General features: G+C 45.6%; 1 protein-coding gene across 1 annotated transcript in view; it reads left to right on the top strand.

The window, feature by feature from the left end:
• Nucleotides 1-15814, top strand: part of LOC121569582 (inactive phospholipase C-like protein 2) — a 102997-nt gene extending 87183 nt beyond the window's left edge. The window contains exons 5-6 of the mRNA XM_041880672.2: nt 8467-8576; nt 13723-15814. Coding sequence (XP_041736606.1) covers nt 8467-8576; nt 13723-14115 — 503 coding nt within the window. The 3' untranslated portion in view covers nt 14116-15814. The remainder of the gene's footprint in view (nt 1-8466; nt 8577-13722) is intronic.
• The last annotated feature ends 3297 nt before the right edge of the window (nt 15815-19111 follow it).

Here is a 19111-nt window from a genome sequence, read left to right as displayed (position 1 = left end):
ATCAACAATGAACTTGACAGAGCTTGAAGAATAAAAAAATAAAAAATTTGCAAATATTGTACAATCCAGGCGTACAAAGCTTTTAGAGACTTACCCAGAAAGACTCACAGCTGTAATCGTTGCCAAAGGTCATTCTAACATGTATTGACTCAGGGGTGTGAACACTTATGTAAATTAGATATTTCTGTATTTCATTTTCCTAAAATGTGCTAACATTTCTAAAAACATGTTTTCACTTTGTCATTATGGGGTATTGTGTGTAGATGGGTGAGCAAAAATATACATTTCATCCATTTTGAATTCAGGCTGTAACACAACAAAATGTGGAATAAGTCAAGGGTTATGAATACTTTCTGAAGGCACTATATAGTATTCAGAATGAACTGTGGATGGAATGAAAAACATCCATATGTTAACAGAACCAGGCAGAGACAGGGCTTACGTGCTTAGAGACACACAGGACTGTCTTAGTGAAGACACACTCTGTGGTAAAGCTAGACCTCCGTGTGTGTGTGTGTGTGTGTGTTGGTTGGTTTGTCTATCCTTGTGGGGACCTAAAATCCCCAAAAGTCCCCACAAGGATAGTAAAACAAGGAAAATACTCCCTTGTGGGGACCTTTCAAATCAAATCAAATCAAATCAGATTTTATTGGCCACATGCGCCGAATACAACAGGTGCAGACATAACAGTGAAATGCTTACTTACAGCCCTTAACCAACAGTGCATTTATTTTAAATAAAAAAGTAAAATAAAACAACAACAAAAAAGTGTTGATTAAGCACACACACACACCCAGGTCCCCATGAGGACAAAGTGTCACGCCCTGACTCAGGGGACGTTTATTTGTTGAGTCAGGGTGTGTATATTCCGTGTTGTGTTTGTTCATTGTTGTAGAATCTAGTATGTCTATTTCTATGTTGGCCGGTGTGGTTCCCAATCAGAGGCAGCTGTCGCTCGTTGTCTCTGATTGGGGACCATACTTAGGCAGCCTATTGGCACTAGTGGGTTGTGGGATCTTGTTCCGTGTGAGGTATGTTGTTTGTGTACCGTGGACTTCACGTTTCGTTTAGTTTGTTGTTTTGTCGCTTGTTTATTCGTTCCAAATAAACATGTATGCATATCACGCTGCGTCTTGGTCTGACCCGTTCATGAACGAACGTGACACAAAGGCTATTTTAGGCTTAGGGTTAGAATTAGGCTAAGGGTTTAGTGGTTAGCGTTAGGAGTTAGGTTTGGGTTAGGGTTACGGGTTAGGGTTAAGGTTAAGGTTAGGATAAGGTTTAGGGTTAGGGAAAATAAGATTTTGAATGGAAATTAATTTTAGGTCCCCTAAACTGTGTGTGTGTGTGCGTGTGTGTTTGTGTGAGAGTGTGTTAGAGTGATACAGAGATGGGGGTGGACGGGGACTTTCAAAGAATTCAGCAGACACTGAAGCCACTGGACAGGCTTGTACATGCCCACCCAGTGTGCCAAATCTAATGAGGCGAGCCTGCACCCCACATGTCTCCCCTCAGTCACACAGTAGCAGGCTCATGCCCATGCCCAGCCACGTCCATGTGGACAGCACCATGTCCCTGTGCCAGTGTCGTGCTTCCCTATTACCCAGGGACGGAGCATGAAAGCTGGGCTTGAATCAGAATGCACTCCCCCGCTCCTCCATTGAACAGCCCCATTAGAAGCCCTGGGTTATGCATGGCTGAAACTCCACACAGTAACTCCACAGCTATACAGTCACATAGCTGTGTGTTGGTGTCAGTAGTAGGATGTCAAGGGGTGGGTTATGTAATAAGAAAACATTGGGGGTGGGGGAACTGGAAAAAAAAGAACCCCTAGGGGCCATCAGCCACATGCCAAACATAACACTTTCTCTAAGACCCAGCTCCCTCCCTCCCTCCCTCCCTCCCTCCCTCACGCTCCTCCACCCCACCCTTCACCCAGTCGTAAAAAGACATGTCCTGCAGCCATCCTTCTCCTCTCCCCAAACTCTCTGCTGAATTCACACAGATTTCTGAGACTTAACTTCTCCCATGCCTCTGCATTCCAGCTCATGCTTTCTGACAAGGTGGCTGTTTTGGTAATGCTATGCCAGGCGGAACAAAATGGAATGGGAAAATAAAAAGTGTGTGGCGAAGGAACTACAAACACAGGAAGCTGAAGCAGCTTTGTGTTCCTGTGTCACACATGGCTGGGCTCTCAGCAGCCCCACGGAGACACGGCAACACACCACTGTTTACCCACAAGGCACCTGGGCATAGGGAGCACAGCTACACCACCTTTAATAAAACCAACGATGGAGAAAACTAGGAGAGAGATGGGAGGGTGTACGTGCGTGTGTGCATCCACGTGTATGTATGGGCAGAGGTCAACCAGCCAACCCACATTCAAATATGGCCGTCTGCCAGCCAATCAAAAGACAAAGGCCAACCATCAACTGCCAGAACCAGTTAGGGAGGAGAGAGCCGCTTGACTGCATGGCCAGGCAGCTATTTTGAGATCAGCCAGCTATTCAAAACAGAACCAAAGATTCTCATCCGACTCTCAGTTCCGCTGCAGATTAGGATCCATCCTGTGATTTTGGTCAGTGACAATCGCAGGGGTTTAGCTAGTTAACCAATGACAAAGGTTTGAAAGGAATTCAATGTTAGGCAATGAGTCAATGTTTCAAGTCCATTTAGAGATTGATGAGTGTGTTTGGTGATGAACACAGAGAAAGGACGTCTGTGAGTGAAAGGCAGCGAGCACCGTCCCCTTCCCTCTCTCCCTCTGTCCACCAGCTGGGCTCCAGCGGTGCCGTCTTCCATTTCAAACGGCTGATGCTCTGAGGCTGTGTGTGTCAGTGTGTAACTCATCTCCTAGCTACCTGCCTACAGAGTTAAGCCTTAGGCCCTGGAAGCCAGCCTGCAGAGGATGGGGAGGCAGGTTATCATACCCTGATAGCTCTCACTGTAACCTCAGGTCTCAGTGTGTGTTCTCCTGGCTTTGATAAGGATAACTTGTTTGAAGTTGGGACTATAGTCTATTATGGCCCCCTAAACCCACAGTCACAGTCCAAAATGGTTACATGTTGACTGAGGGCCCACACCATCTACATTCACTAAGTTATTCAGAGGATATACAGTGAGGGAAAAAAGTATTTGATCCCCTGCTGATTTTGTACGTTTGCCCACTGACAAAGACATGATCAGTCTATAATTTTAATGGTAGGTTTATTTGAACAGTGAGACAGAATAACAACAAAAAAATCCAGAAAAACGCATGTAAAAAATGTTCTAAATTGATTTGCATTTTAATGAGGGAAATAAGTATTTGACCCCTCTGCAAAACATTACTTAGTACTTGGTGGCAAAAGCCTTGTTGGCAATCACAGAGGTCAGACGTTTCTTGTAGTTGGCCACCAGGTTTGCACACATCTCAGGAGGGATTTTGTCCCACTCCTCTTTGCAGATCTTCTCCAAGTCATTAAGGTTTCGAGGCTGACGTTTGGTAACTCGAACCTTCAGCTCCCTCCACAGATTTTCTATGAGATTAAGGTCTGGAGACTGGCTAGGCCACTCCAGGACCTTAATGTGCTTCTTCTTGAGCCACTCCTTTGTTGCCTTGGCCGTGTGTTTTGGGTCATTGTCATGCTGGAATACCCATCCACGACCCATTTTCAATGCCCTGGCTGAGGGAAGGAGATTCTCACCCAAGATTTGACGGCACATGGCCCCGTCCATCGTCCCTTTGATGCGGTGAAGTTGTCCTGTCCCCTTAGCAGAAAAACATCCCCAAAGCATAATGTTTCCACCTCCATGTTTGAAGGTGGGGATGGTGTTGTTCTTGGGGTCATAGGCAGCATTCCTCCTCCTCCAAACACGGCGAGTTGAGTTGATGCCAAAGAGCTCAATTTTGGTCTCATCTGACCACAACACTTTCACCCAGTTCTCCTCTGAATCATTCAGATGTTCATTGGCAAACTTCAGACGGGCCTGTATATGTGCTTTCTTGAGCAGGGAGACCTTGCGGGCACTGCAGGATTTCAGTCCTTCACGGCGTAGTGTGTTACCAATTGTTTTCTTGGTGACTGTGGTCCTAGCTGCCTTGAGATCATTGACAATATCCTCCTGTGTAGTTCTGGGCTGATTCGTCACCGTTCTCATGATCATTGCAACTCCACGAGGTGAGATCTTGCATGGAGCCCCAGGCCGAGAGAGATTGACAGTTCTTTTGTGTTTCTTCCATTTGCGAATAATCACACCAACTGTTGTCACCTTCTCACCAAGCTGCTTGGCGATGGTCTTGTAGCCCATTCCAGCCTTGTCTAGGTCTACAATCTTGTCCCTGACATCCTTGGAGAGCTCTTTGGTCTTGGCCAAGGTGGAGAGTTTGGAATCTGATTGATTGATTGCTTCTGTGGACAGGTGTCTTTTATACAGGTAACAAGCTGAGATTAGGAGCACTCCCTTTAAGAGTGTGCTCCTAATCTCAGCTCGTTACCTGTATAAAAGACACCTGGGAGCCAGAAATCTTTCTGATTGAGAGGGGGTCAAATACTTATTTCCCCTCATTAAAATGCAAATCAATTTATAACATTTTTGACATGCGTTTTTCTGGAGAAGAGGGGGTGGGAGAGGTACATTTACATGGAATAGAAGGTCTGTCCTATGATAGATTTTGATAGCAAAAGGTATAATTAGCATTTAGTCGCTGGGCGAGAAGCATAAAAAGTTAATATAACATCCCAGACAGAGCTGGCAGTGATCGACAGAAAGGTTATGTGTGTGTGTGTGTGTGTGTGTGTGTCTACCATGACGTCTGTGCTTAATTGCAAGGTCTGATTGCAGCTGACATCTACACTGGTTATTTGAGGTACATGTCAGTGTGGTGCTGTCACAGTGGGACACGTGTGTCATCATGCCGCTGATAATTGATCAGTCCCCTCCATCAACACATACATACACACACACACACACACACACATTCAAATACACTCACTCACACGCACACACACACAGCCGTTTGAAATATATGCGGTAGAGAAAACAGCACTCTGTTTGAATGGCTACTCTCTATGTCCTCCTTCCTCCTCCCCCTCTCTGTGATCATTATGCCCAGCCATTATTGCTTCTAATCAGTTTAATTTGAGAAGTGGCGCTGATGTGTTGATGAGGAGGGAGAGAGAAAGAGAGAGAAAGAGAGAGAGAGAGAGAGAGAGAGAGAGAGAGAGAGAAGCGGGACGTGAGGCGACAAGATGTCCCTGCTAACTGCACATACAGAGGTGCCTGCTTGATGAACCCCCTGGGTGCTATTGATGGCAACACAGACTGCACTAATGACACACGTTCTGGCACACAGATGCTACCTGTGGATGTGTGCACAAGTGACTGCATGAATGTGTGTGTGTACGTGCATACATAGTGCTTTTCATAACATACACAGCACGTATATACCCCTATAATGCTTATTAAAATCCTGCAATCATGTTTAAGAAAACCACAGAGGTCATATCATAATGGGCTTTTACATCCCTGGCACCAGAGGGTGAGAGAGACAGCAGCAGTAGACTGGTATTAGTAGTGTGGGTAGAGGGCTGGAGGACTGATGGAGGGAGGGAGGACGTAGGAGGAGGTAGGAGGCACAGGCTGCATGGACATGGCCATGTTTATTTATTGATATCCCTTCCTTCCCTCCCCCTCTCTGTCCATGGATGAGATGCTCCACCAGCTCTGGCTGCGTTGTTATGGTTAGCAGCCTCTCACCGTGGATCCCATTACCATGGAAATGCAGGGGATAAAGAGATCCCTGTCTTTACATAGTCAATGCCGCCGTTCCGGACAGAGAAAATCCCATTCTCTGTGGTGTCCTGTGATGAAATCCGGCTTTGGCTGCTCCCTCCATCGCAGCACATCACTCGTAATAAATAAATGAAGCTCGGCTCGGAGCCTCTCCTTTGTGATTTCTGTTACTCTCTCACTCTCTTATGGTTCTGCCTTTGCATTTTTCTTCATTCTGTTCATTTCTCTCATTAGTCCCCTTTTCTCGCTCATCTTTTGTTCAATTTTACTACTCACTCTTATCTCTCCCCCTGTTTCTCTCTCTGTATTTCAAATAAAAAATCTATTTTTATTTGTCACATGCGCCGAATACAACAGTGAAATGCTTACTTTCAAGCCCTTAACCAACAATGCAGTTTTAAGAAAAATAAGTGTTAAGAAAGTATTTACTAAATAAACTGAAGTAAAAAATAAAAAATTGTAATAAAAACAATTTGTATATGTATATGGAGCATGCAGTACTCATTACATAGTGAAACAGAGAGAGTGTGTGTGTGTGTGTGTGTGTGTGTGTGTGTGTGTGTGTGTGTCTCTCTGAGCACGTCCCAGCACTGACATGCCCACTCTGCACCCGCTCTATCTCTACGCCCGTCTCTCTCTCTCTCTCTCTCTCTCTCTCTCTCTCTCTCTCTCTCTCTCTCTCTCTCTCTCTCTCTCTCTCTCTCTCTCTCTCTCTCTCTCTCTCTCTCTCTCTCTCTCTCTCTCTCTCTCTCTCTCTCTCTCTCTCTCTCTCTCTCTCTCTCTCTCTCTCTCTCTCTCTCTCTCTCTCTCTCTCTCTCTCTCTCTCTCTCTCTCTCTCTCTCTCTCTCTCTCTCTCTCTCTCTCTCTCTCTCTCTCTCTCTCTCTCTCTCTCTCTCTCTCTCTCTCTCTCTCTCTCTCTCTCTCTCTCTTCACACGAGTAGCAAAGCGTGAGACTCAGCCGTGCTAGAGTAGAGTATGCCATAGGGGCACATTTACTTGAAGTGACAGTTAGAAACGACAAGTGTGCCACCGGAGGGGAAAAGGACAATTGGTAAACGAAATGGTCCGAGTGGCTGTGTGCGACAAGCTCCCTCCAGCTGAGGGATGGGCCTGGAGAAAAATATAAACACTCTTAAAGTCATAGACAGAGCTATGGATGCAAGGACTGACCATCCAATATATAAAAATGATAGTTTTAAGCATGTTTTGAGGTTATACAGAGTTTGTTTACATTTACAATGTTTACAAACATTGGTAAAGCAAACTTATATGTTGGGTTCTGATTGGATTTGACAGTTGAACTAAGCTCATGAGGCATTTATAAGTTATATTCTTCAAGAATGAACGGGTATATATCAATTCATAAGCCAAAAAATGGATGTAGCAACTGTAGATTGCCCCTTTAAGAATATACAGAGTCTGACACCTTTACTTTTGGTTTTGTTGTGAGTATAAAGGAAATAAATGAATAGGTTGAAGTTCAGGATATTATATATCACTGATTCATTTCACTGACAGCTCGTGGAAACACAGTACAAAAATATTCAATCATCAAATAAATGGGAACAAAACAGCTTAATATAACAACACTGATTATTATCACTTTGAAAGGACAGCAGTACAGTAAGCCAGGCGAGACAGAGATGGATAGATGAGTGGATGGAGGGATGAGAGGAGAGCATGTCAGAAGGTTGGGCACAGAGTGTTTTAGAGAGAGAGATAGAGAGAAATGACCTCTGGCTAGACACTTATTGTCGCTCACCGTTATTATTGTTGTTAGTATCACGCCCAGGAGCTATTTATAACCCCTGGATGCCCCAGTTACACTACTGTTCAGAAGCAACTCACTAATAATATCTTTCTCTCTTTCCCTCTCTTGTTTCGTTCTGCATGCCTCTCGGCTAGGGTGATTCTCAGCCACTGAACTGTGGTGATGTGGGTGTGTTTGTGTCTGGTTTTATGGGTGTGTGCGTGTCAAGGGGTGGCTCTGCAGGAGGAATTAAGATTTTGGGGTTTTAGAAATGGGTGTGCCAATGTGTGCCGTGCGGAACCGGAATGGCGATGGCATACTTTGTTGAGGGGACTTTTTAATTGGAGCACAGAACATGAAGGGTAGGAGACATGTCTTTGTAGTGGGAACTTGCTCTGTATTTAGACTTCGTCCTCAAACTCTGAAAATGTGGCTAGGGAAGCAGCTGTAGTCAGCATTACGGTATCTGTGTACTGTAGAAGTCAGTGTCAATCCAGTGGCAGATGATCTGGACAGTGGACAGATTTACAGCAGTACAGAAAGCTCTACAGGCCATGGGGCCGTCTGGGGTGGTGATGTTACAGTAAGCCCTACAGGCCATGGGTCCCTCCGGGTGGTGATGTTACAGTAAGCCCTACAGGCCATGAGGCCGTCCGGGTGGTGATGTTACAGTAAGCCCTACAGGCCATGGGTCCCTCCGGGTGGTGATGTTACAGTAAGCCCTACAGGCCATGAGGCCGTCCGGGTGGTGATGTTACAGTAAGCCCTACAGGCCATGAGGCCGTCCGGGTGGTGATGTTACAGTAAAATTAAGAAAATTATTTCCAACGGAAATTCGACTTCCGCTTTATACTAACCCCTCTGACCTTGGCTGCCTGTACCCTATGTGCCTGTACCCTATGAACAGTCCATTCACCTCTCTTGTGCGTGTGTTTGTCCAGGACTGGACTTCCATGTGGACCTTCACAGGATCGGAGTGAAGGAGGGCCTGAAGGGCCGGAAGCTACAGAAGGCCATGGAGAGCTACGCCTGGAACATCACCGTCCTCAAGGTATGAATACAGTACATCCATCCATACATCCACAAGACAGGAAACTCTTTGACAAGATACTGTACCATTGAAGGCTAATGGATAGTGTATAGTGTACATCCACACACTTTGTCAAGGTAACACTAGCAATGTATGGCTAGTGCATCATTCGTTAGAAATACTGCCCCGGTCTGCATAAGTTCACAAGGTTATTGATTTGCAACAACTTACAGTAATATTCAGAAATTATGTTGACGCTATACTCCTCTCCCAAGAGATTACATCCAATCTTAAAACAGCAATTTGGCATCTCCCTTCTTTGTAATCCTTAAATCTTAATTAATTGGTGCAGCTCCCAGATATAGCTGTGTCTGTAGGCTCAGCAGTAACTAACATGATAACACATCCCACATGAAAAAATACTATAGTATAGTATTTACATTTGACATTTTAGTCATTTAGCAGAAGCTCTTATCCTGAGTGGCTTACATTTAGGTCGGGGAGAGGAGGAGGATTATTTAAGATACTGTTTCAGATGTTTTTGAGGATATGACGGAGCCGAGTGACTTGCTGTATAGAGAGAAGAGGAGAGGGCCTAGAACCGAGCCCTGGGGGACACCAGTAGTGAGAGTACGTGGTGCAGACACAGATCCTCTCCACGTCACCTGGTAGGAGCGGCCTGCCAGGTAGGATGCAATCAAAGAGTGTGCAGAGCTTGAGACGCCCAGCCCTGAGAGGGGGGAGGAGGATCTGATGGTTCACGGTTTTCGAAGGCAGCGGATAGATCTAGGTGGATGAGAACAGAGGAGAGCGAGTCAGCTTTGAGAGTGCGGAGATACAGAGACACAGAGAAGAGCAGTTTCAGTTGAGTGACCCATCTTGAAGCCTGACTGGTTAGGGTCAAGAAGATCGTTCTGAGAGAGATAACGAGAAAGTTGATCAGAGACAGCACGCTCAAGTGTTTTAGAAAGAAAAGAAAGAAGGGATGCAGGTCTATAGTTTTTGATGTCAGATGAGTCGAGTATTGGTTTCTTGAGGAGGGGAGTGACTCGGGCTGAGTCAACAGGATGAGTTGATAAGGGAAGTGAGGAATGGGAGAACGTCTCCACAGATGGTCTGGAGAAGGGAGGAGGTGATGGGGTCGAGTATTCACTGTAGTGTTTTTGCAGACTTTGCTGTAGTATTCACTGTAGTGTTTACTGTAGTATACTGTAGTATTTACTGTAGTATACTGTAGTATTTACAGTTAACTATAGTATAAATACTGTAGTAAAAGAAAACTGTAGTATATACTATAGTAATTAATGTTGTTTAGGGAACACAATATATGGTCTATACATGGCATGTAGGTTTCTCACTTATGGATGGCGCAAATTGCGATGTGGGAGAGGGGAATGGGCAGGGTATATGCTAATTAAATACTGTAGTATTTACTATAGTTTAAAAAGTGTAGTGTTTTTGCGGCCTGTAGTGTTTTTGCGGACATTACTGTAGTATTTGCTACAGTTCTTTTTTTGCGTATAATACTTTAGTATTTACTATAGTATTCTACAGTATACTACAACATTCCATAGTAAGTACTACACATGATCGAGGGATACTACAGTGTGTAGTATAGTATTCTACAGTATACTACAGTTTACTGTAGAATTCTATAGTAAGTACTGTAGTATTCTATAGTAAACTGTAGTATTTTTTCATGTGCGATGATACCATCGCACACCATTTGTTAGCCAACATGCACAGTAAGCTCCACCCCTCTCCACCATCACCCCCCTTTCCCAGGAGTTTTGGACCCAGCGGACGTGCCCTTCGGTGGGCCATTGGAGTCACGCTCTCCCCCTCCTCTCTCCCATCTCCATCTCGCTCTCCTCTCCCCTCCCCTCTGTCCCCTCTCTCCCCTCTATATCCCCCCTCTCCCTCCACTCTCCCCTCTCTCCCTTCTCTGCCCTCTCTGCTCTGTCTCCTCGCCTGTGACACAGGCTCACAATCATATAAAGCGGGGCCCAACGCCCTCGTTTCACAGCCTCAATTAATCATTACCTGTGGTAATAGCGACACTGATAAAGCACTAAGCCTCGCCGCCATCTCGCCCAGACACAAATAAGGATATAGAGAGAATGTGTGATCTGTGTTTTCGATCTCATCTGGATGTAATTATTCAGGATTGAGGGACGTGTTTAGCCTGGTTTGGAGCTCCGCCGGGCTGGCAGGCAGCAGAAGAGGGAGGATGTGACGAGGGAGACATTTGATTCCCCAGGATTTATCAGGGAGACGTCTGGGCTGCATCAAACAGGATCAGAAACAAAGTTAAAGACAAAATGGAAATGTCTAGAAGAGAGGATAGAAATAGAATGCTCAAAGGTAGTGGTAGCCACTAGACAATGTTAATAGTCGTTTTAGATTCACCTTCAAAAAGTGTGTTGCTCAACTTATTTTGTTTGCACTCATTGTTCTTTGCCAGCATATGTGGCTGGCAGGCTTATCTTAATTAAGCTTTAATTCACTCTATAGAACTGAAGGACTTAAGCACTTAAGAAGCCTATCGTGGACACACAAAACCTAATGCCTTACCCCCTCCATATTTCGGCCCCTCCACCCCTCATCCTTCTCCCTCCTTCCTCCTTCCTTGTGTCTGTACGGTGAGTTATGGGTACAGGCTGCATGTCCGTATCTGCATGGCACAGCAAACACGGGCTCATTAACAGCCAATCTACCTCTCGTTATGGTGGTGAACATTTGGTATGAGGCAGTGTGGTCTGTGTTTGCCAGCCAGGCTTGGCAGCCCAAGGCCAGGCAGGCAGTCACCTCTCCATTCAGTCCAACTCGCTGGTTCCACAGCCCACAGACTCCATGAGGGTACCCAGCCTGCCAGCTCTCTCTACTGGGCACAGGAGGGTAGGGGGTAGAGAGAGAGAGAAACATAAGAAGCTCCTAAGACACTATGAGATTGTAGAGAACACTACCTTCCCTCCAGCAGCACCAGCTAGTCTGATTCTCTAGATACAGTATTGTTCTTGAAGCATAGTAACTTAGAAGTCAATGATTAAAGGACTGTCCATGTTGAAGCTCCTCCTGTCACCAGTCTGTCTCTTTGCCCAATGCTCTCTCCACAGCTAACCTATAGTTTCACGGAGTCCTCTCTCCCTATGTTCAGATCTGGAGGCACATTGGCGGTTGAGATAAACCTTCTCAAAAATGACAGAAACAGGTTAATGGACTGTGTTGGGGACGAGGAACGAACAACTGTATTTGTCTAGGAGTTAGAATCTTCTACAGATGGAGATGTGTGATTGTTGGCTCTGTGTGCTGTGGAGCCTCAGCCTTGGCTAACCCCCAGTGGAGCGCTGTGCTGCAGTACAGGCCAGCTGCTGGGGTGAGTGTCCCCGTAGCCATGGTTGAGCTCAGCCCATTGTGATTTGGTTCCGGGACCACCAGCTAAGTCCCTGACTGGCGCAGCAGCACCAGCTTTGTGACTCACACAGCAACATTACATCATTTATTCATGCTGTTGGAGTGGATTGTGTTCTAAGGCCCTTCGTGTAATAGAGGTGTCGCTAAGCATTACCCTCACGTGAGAGGGGAACATTTTGTCATTTTGTCCAGGGTTGTACCCTCAACACCCCTGTACTACACGCCACTCTACTCTGTCTGCCCAGTGGCAATGGGAATAGACTGTAGTACAGTCCGACAGACAAACAAACAAACAGACAGACAGACAGACAGACAGACAGACAGGCAGGCAGGCAGGCAGGCAGGCAGGCAGGCAGGCAGGCAGGCAGGCAGGCAGGCAGGCAGGCAGGCAGGCAGGCAGGCAGACACCCCCAGTACAGACAAGACATGTTCCTTGGTCCCTGCCTCGAACAGCATCGTCCCACAGGGACGTCTCTCAGGCTCCTTTAGCCAGCTAACTGCTGAGGACGGCAGGGTAGAATATGTGAGTATGGTGGTGAGACTCAGAGCGCTTCAGAGACAAGCAGAGTCAGAGAAGAGAATAGGGGACGGTTGCTGTTTAGGTGGGCTGTGAAGGGATGTGGTGGTGGAGGACATGGAGAGAGAGACATACTGGGAGTGGTAGTGGTAAGGATGTAGAGAGAAGACAAGGAAGAGAAGAGAAGAGAAGAGGGGAGTGTTAAAGGTTTAGTAGTGAGGGTCTATGGGTTTTTTTAGGGACACAGAAGTTCAGGCGGGGACTGGGTTTTTGTTGTTGTTGAGGATGCCGCCCCAGACACCCCTTTCTACGTCCTTCTAGTCAGAGTGTCTACGGCGATTACTCCAAGCCCACAACACTACAGAATAGAGCCAGCAGGGCTGCAGTAGCTCACTCTTTCACTCAGAAACCAAGGCAGCCACGGAAACTGCCCTGATTGACTTTACAACGCCATAAAGCGGGATACCTGCCCTGATCACTTCCTCCCCATCTGGCCCAGTTTAATCTCTGGGGTGTTCCTAAATAAAGACGACGATGATGATGGTGGGGGATCACTTATCAACAGATTACTTTTAAAGGAGCTCTGAAGAACTGCAGAGAATTCCTCCAACCACACCGCAGCATGGATGTAGACTGCCATCTGCTGGCTAAAAGAATGTAGGGCATTAAATCAAATCAAAATGCTTTGTAAACGACAGGTGTAGACTAACAATGAAATGCTTACTTAGGGGTCCTTTTTCAACAATGCAGAGTTAAAGATAAAAAACTGAAATAGTGACTCAAGAAATAAATACACAGTGAATAATGCATAACAATTACGAGTAAAAATAACATGGCTATATACAGGGAGTACAAGTACTGAGTCGATGTGCAGGGGTACGAGGTAATTGAGGTAGCTATATACAAATAGGCAGGGTTAAAGTAACTAGGCAATAGGATAGATAATAGGTAGTAGCAGCAGCGGGTATCCATTTGATTAGCTATTTAGCAGTCTTGTTTAGCAGTCTTATGGCTTTGGGGTAGAAGCTGTTCAGGGTCCTGTTGGTTCCAGACTTGGTGCACTGGTACTGCTTGCCGTGCAGTAGCAGAGAGAACAGTCTATGGCTTGGGTGGCCAGAGTCTGAAAAACGTTTGGGCCTTCCTCTGACACCGTCTGGTATAGAGGGCATTACTGTGACAGCATTTTCTCTCTCTTTCTCATTTGTCTCTTTCTCTCTCTTTCTCTCTCTCTCTCAGGGTCAGGCGGACCTGCTGAAGCACGCTAAGAGTGAGGCTTTGGACACGCTGCGTCAGATCCACTGTGCCACCCAGTCCTGTGGCCTGAGCAAGAACGGAGCTGCCTCCCCTCAGCTCCAACACCATCCACTGCAAGCGCAAGCCCAGTACCAGGCCCAGCCCCACCATCCACCCCAACCTCACCATCTCCAACCTCAGGCCCAGAACCAACCCCAGCCTCTGTCCCAACCCCTGGCGGAACCCCAGCCCGAGGCCCAAGCACAGCTCCAGGCCCAGCTCCATACTCAACACCATCCCCTGCCTCCCCTCCCGCCCCAGCCCCCACAGTATAGGGCAGCAGGCTCTCATGATGCCATCTCTGAGAACGAGACGGCCAGCGATGGTTCCTGCTGACCCGTTGCCTGTACCCGCAGTGGAGTCCACCCAAAGAGAGACAGGGAGAGGAGAATAGAAAGAGAGAGGGTGCTTGAGAAGCAGAGAGGAGAAGAGCAAAGAACATGGATGGTTCCTTTAACACCCCCGAAGATGGACATGCAGAGTGAGATAGAAAGGAAAAAAGAGGAGAGGGAGAAGGAGAGAAGGAAGGAGAGGGAAAAAGAGCAGGAAAAGGAGAGGGAGAGAGATGGTGAGAGGGAAAGAGCAGAAGAGAAACAGCAAACAGAGCAAGGGACGGGGAAGAAAACTCGCCGTAAAAGACAAGAGACACAAGTTTGAGACAAAGAAGAAATGTCTCAGTCAGCTCTCTCTCCTGTCCTATTTCTCTCCCTTGGATTCGAAAGAGCGAATAACACCCATATTAGTGAGTTCAGTCAGTCTGTCAGTCTCTCAGTCAGTCAATCGTTGAGTCAGTCAGTCTGTCAGGACAGTCTCGCTGTCTTTCTCTGGGCAGTGCCAGCACTGCCGGCCCTGTGGGTACAGGCACCTTACATTGGCATTTCATACCGCACAAGTTCGCCTTTGGATTCCCCTAAGATACCCATAGCAGGTCCAGGACCCTTTCCTTTCCTTTCCTCCTCCTCTATCTTCTCCCTTATGTTTACTCCATATACCGGTAGATCTGCCCTTCCATGCATCATCCTGAGCTTCAACCTTTTGCCCTTCTCTCTGAGGAGGCGGCTGCCATTTTAAGTGCACAACGTAGAGCAGCTCACACAGACTCTTGAGCTCTGTAGGGATCCTAGCTAGAGGACCATTACTGCACAAACTAACCTGGGAGCTGTCTGTGAGAGAGACGGTAAAGGACTGCAGCTCTGCAGCCTCTCTCTGTCAGTCCCTACCTACCTGGCCTCTACAATGATGCACTGGCTCCCCCTGCTGGAGACTCCAACCTCCACAGGACCACAAACACTTGCACAGTGCCCTTAGTTAAAGATTTTTATTTTTGTTAATTGTCAATCACAACATGCCTGGACTCTGCGTGTAGTAGGGGCTGTGTGCGTAACGTCCCGTATGTTGCTGTCGTCGTCCCATGGATGGAGGGAGCGTGGCCGTGCTCTGCCCACGCTCCAGCGCTCAGAGGTAGCTACTAGCAAGAGCTCACCAGCCTGTTTTAACTGGAACAGTCTGTCGACGCCGTCTGCGCTGAAGAGACAAAAGGACTCTATAGGTCAACTATCACAAGAGAAACATGGACCTGGGGCAGATTCCTGCTGTCAATCAAACACACACCTAACCTAAAAGAGAAACTATGAATCTATATAGATGTATACTGTATGTATGTACAAGTAATGAAGAAACACTTTACATTTATCTCTGATAATTCTCCCTGAAACAAAACATCCCATTGATATTATGATTATTGTTATAATTGATGTTAGTTATATTCATATTACAATTATTTTATATACAGTACATTGCTTCTACATATACAGTGACTTGATACCTGTTGTTTTGTGCTGCAGATCAAGACAGGTAGTGTAGAATGTCGGGTGTAGGGGTTAGAGGTCAGGGTGGGTTTGGGTTGGGGGTCATCATTCCAAAAATTGGGTCAAACAATAACCTGACTTGTGTTTCACTGTAAAGTGATGTGACTTCTGTATGAGCTCCTTAAAATGGCCCATTAAAACTGGCTTCATTGCCTCCTTTCCTTCAATTCTTCCACTTTGTCATTGTCTTTATGCTGGCAGCCTACCTGACATGGACAGTATGTGAATATGTAGGATTTATTCTGCAGGAAAAGAATGGGGAATGTATTGTATGAAGCAATTCTGAGGCAACTCCAGAAGGTGGCGACAAATAGTAGGGAAAAGGTTATGAGTGACTGGAGGGATGGGCATGAGGGATTCAGCCTTTTGCTAAGGTCAGGTACTATAGGTCCAGGTCAAATAGGGGATGCTTATATTTGTCCTGCTTCACACAGTGCCTTCAGAAAGTATTCACACCCCTTGACTTTTTCCACATTTTGTTGTGTTACAGCCTGAATTTCAAATGGATTACATTGAGATTTTGTGTCACTGGCCTACACACAATACCCCATAATGTCAAAGTGGAATTATGTTTTTATACATTTTTACAAATGTATTCCAAATGAAAAGCTGAAATGTCTTGAGTCAATAAGTATTCAATCCCATTGTCATGGCAATAATAGTGTTTAAATGTTTTTTTTATGACTACCTCATCTCTGTACCCCACACGTACAATTATCTGTAAGGTCCCTCAGTCGAGCAGTGAATTTCAAACACAGATTCAACCACAAAGACCAGGTAGATTTTCCAATGCCTCACAAAGAAGGGCTCCTATTGGTAAAAGCAGACATTGAATATCCCTTTGAGCATGGTGAAGTTATTAATTACACTTTGGATGGTGTATCAAGACACCCAGTCACTACTAAGATACAGGCATCCTTCCTAACTCAGTTGCCGGAGAGGAAGGAAACCGCTCAGGGATTTCACCATGAGGCCAATGGTGACTTTAAAACAGCTACAGAGTTTAATGGCTGTGATGGATGATGGATCAACAACATTGTAGTTACTCTACAATACTAACCTAAATGACAGAGGGAAAATAAGGAAGCCTGTACAGAATAAAAACATGCATCCTGTTTGCAATAAGGCACTAAAGTAAAACTGCAAAAAATGTGGCAAAGAAATTAACTTCATGTCCTGAATATAAGTGTTATGTTTGGGGCAAATCCAGCACATCGCTGAGTACCACTCTTCATATTTTCAAGCATGGTAGTGGCCGCATCATGTTATGGTTATGGTTTTCATCAGCAGAAACGGAATAGAGCTAAGCACAGGCAAAATCCTAGAGGAAAACCTGGTTCAGTCTGCTTTCCAACAGACACTGGGAGACAAATTCACCTTTCAGCAGGACAATAACCTGAAACACAAGGCCAAATATACACTGGAGTTGCTTACCAAGACTACATTGAATGTTCCTGAGTGGCCTACATACAGTTTTGACTTAAATCGGCTTGAAAATCTACGGCAAGACTTGAAAATAGCTGTCTAGCAATGATCCAACTTGACAGATCTTGAAGAATTTTTAAAAGAATAATGTGCAAATATTGTACAATCCAGGTGTGCAAAGCTCTTAGAGACTTACTCAGAAAGACTCACAGCTGTAATCGCTGTCACAGGTGATTGTAACATGCATTGACTCAGGGGTGTGAATACTTATGTAAATTAGATATTTCTGTATTTCATTTTCAATACATTTGCAAACATTTCTAAAAACATGTTTTCACTTTGTCATTATGGGGTATTGTGTGTTGATGGGTGAGAAACATTTTTATTTCAGCAATTTTGAATTCAGGCTGTAATACAACAAAATGTGGAATAAATCAAGGGGTATGAATACGTTCTGAAGTGTGTAACCTGTACAAGTGTGTTGCATATCCCACTCCTCCTGAGACACCCTCAGAGAGTGGGGTCATGGCCAGGGATCAGCCATTATTGACAGCAACACTGGAGATTTTTCACCTAGTCAGCTCTGGGATTCAAACTACCAAACTTTCTGTTACTGGCCCAAGCAGTGCTTAATTTAAGCCGGATCCTGCCGGAACAAGGATCCGGCACCTCTTAGATTTCACTTTGTTCGTTCCGGAACCTATTTGCCCGGATCCGGTCCCTCTCGCGGCGTGATTTATTCATTGTTTCACTGTTCGCACTATAAACATTCTAATAAAAGCGATCAGCGTTAAATTAAGTTGCCTCCTTGTCATTTCTCCCGCCCCCCAGAAAGACCATCATGTAAAAGTGCAGTGATCCTTCTGTGTAATCATCCTATCCTGCCACACTGATTCCAGACTTGCTCTCTTATTTGTAAATAGAGGTTATAGGGAGGGCCAGTGGGGTAAGTAATTTATCTTGACACAGGTCTTGGTAGTGGTGGTCAGCTAGTGAAGAGGTCCCTACGTAATCACGTCACGTAGCCTAGGCTAGTCGTCCCCTACTGAATTTGAAACGTGGGAAAGCCAAATAATATAAATGGATAAGAAAAGGCAATCGAGTTTGATGACTTTTTTCAAGTCCAGAAATCCAGAGAAAGATGGTGAATCGAACCCAGAATGTGCCAGAGAGCTGTCTGTGCCGGAGGAGAGGAGTGAGGGGCAAACTGTTCCTGATGGCGATGCCTTAGCTAGCAGCGCTGCTAATCCCACCAGTTCAGCACCACCGGCACCTCCGCTCTCAGCAGGAGAGGGAGACGGGGAGCTGGGGGGATTAGCATCATTCACCGACGAAGTGCTCCCAGCAGGTGCAATTTGCAGTTCAAGAACAAGCAAACGTATAACCCCTGGCTTGTCATGCAGAATTCAAAGCTGGGCTGTACAACATGCAAAAAGGTAGGGAATTTGGGTCTAGAAACGACTGGAGGGATTAAACTAGCAAAAGAGTGGGTGAAATGTACAGTAACATTCTCTCCGCCTGAAAAAGGTTTTTGAACATGCCGAACCAAGGCGTATTTGGTGGCAGTAAGCCTTGTAGACAAGGCTAAAGAGGACACCCAGGTTATAGTTAACACTCAAAATAAAAAAATAGACACTTCAGCCAGAGTTTCCTTAACAGCCTTAGAAGGAGACTAAATGTCACAGCCACAGGCCCATGATAAATGTCACAGCCACAGGCCCGCTCATGGCTTTGAGCAAGAAATTGACTGTCAGGAGTAAAATGGACTTGACATGGGGAGAGTCATTGTGGGAGGTTTTGAAAACTAAGCTTTTTTTTTCCTTTACAAACTTGTTCTGTACTGTGAAGTTAATCTGAATATATGCATCATATTATTACATTTACATTTACATTTTAGTCATTTAGCAGACGCTCTTATCCAGAGCGACTTACATTATTATTATTATTATTTATTTTTTTCATACTGGCCCCCCGTGGGAATCGAACCCACAACCCTGGCGTTGCAAACACCATGCTCTACATCCCTGCCGGCCATTCCC

This window comes from Coregonus clupeaformis, chromosome 30, assembly GCF_020615455.1.
Source record: "Coregonus clupeaformis isolate EN_2021a chromosome 30, ASM2061545v1, whole genome shotgun sequence".
Lineage (NCBI taxonomy): Eukaryota > Metazoa > Chordata > Actinopteri > Salmoniformes > Salmonidae > Coregonus > Coregonus clupeaformis.
The sequence above is the reverse complement of the archived record's forward strand: the minus strand, read 5'-3'. Positions and strand labels throughout refer to the sequence as shown.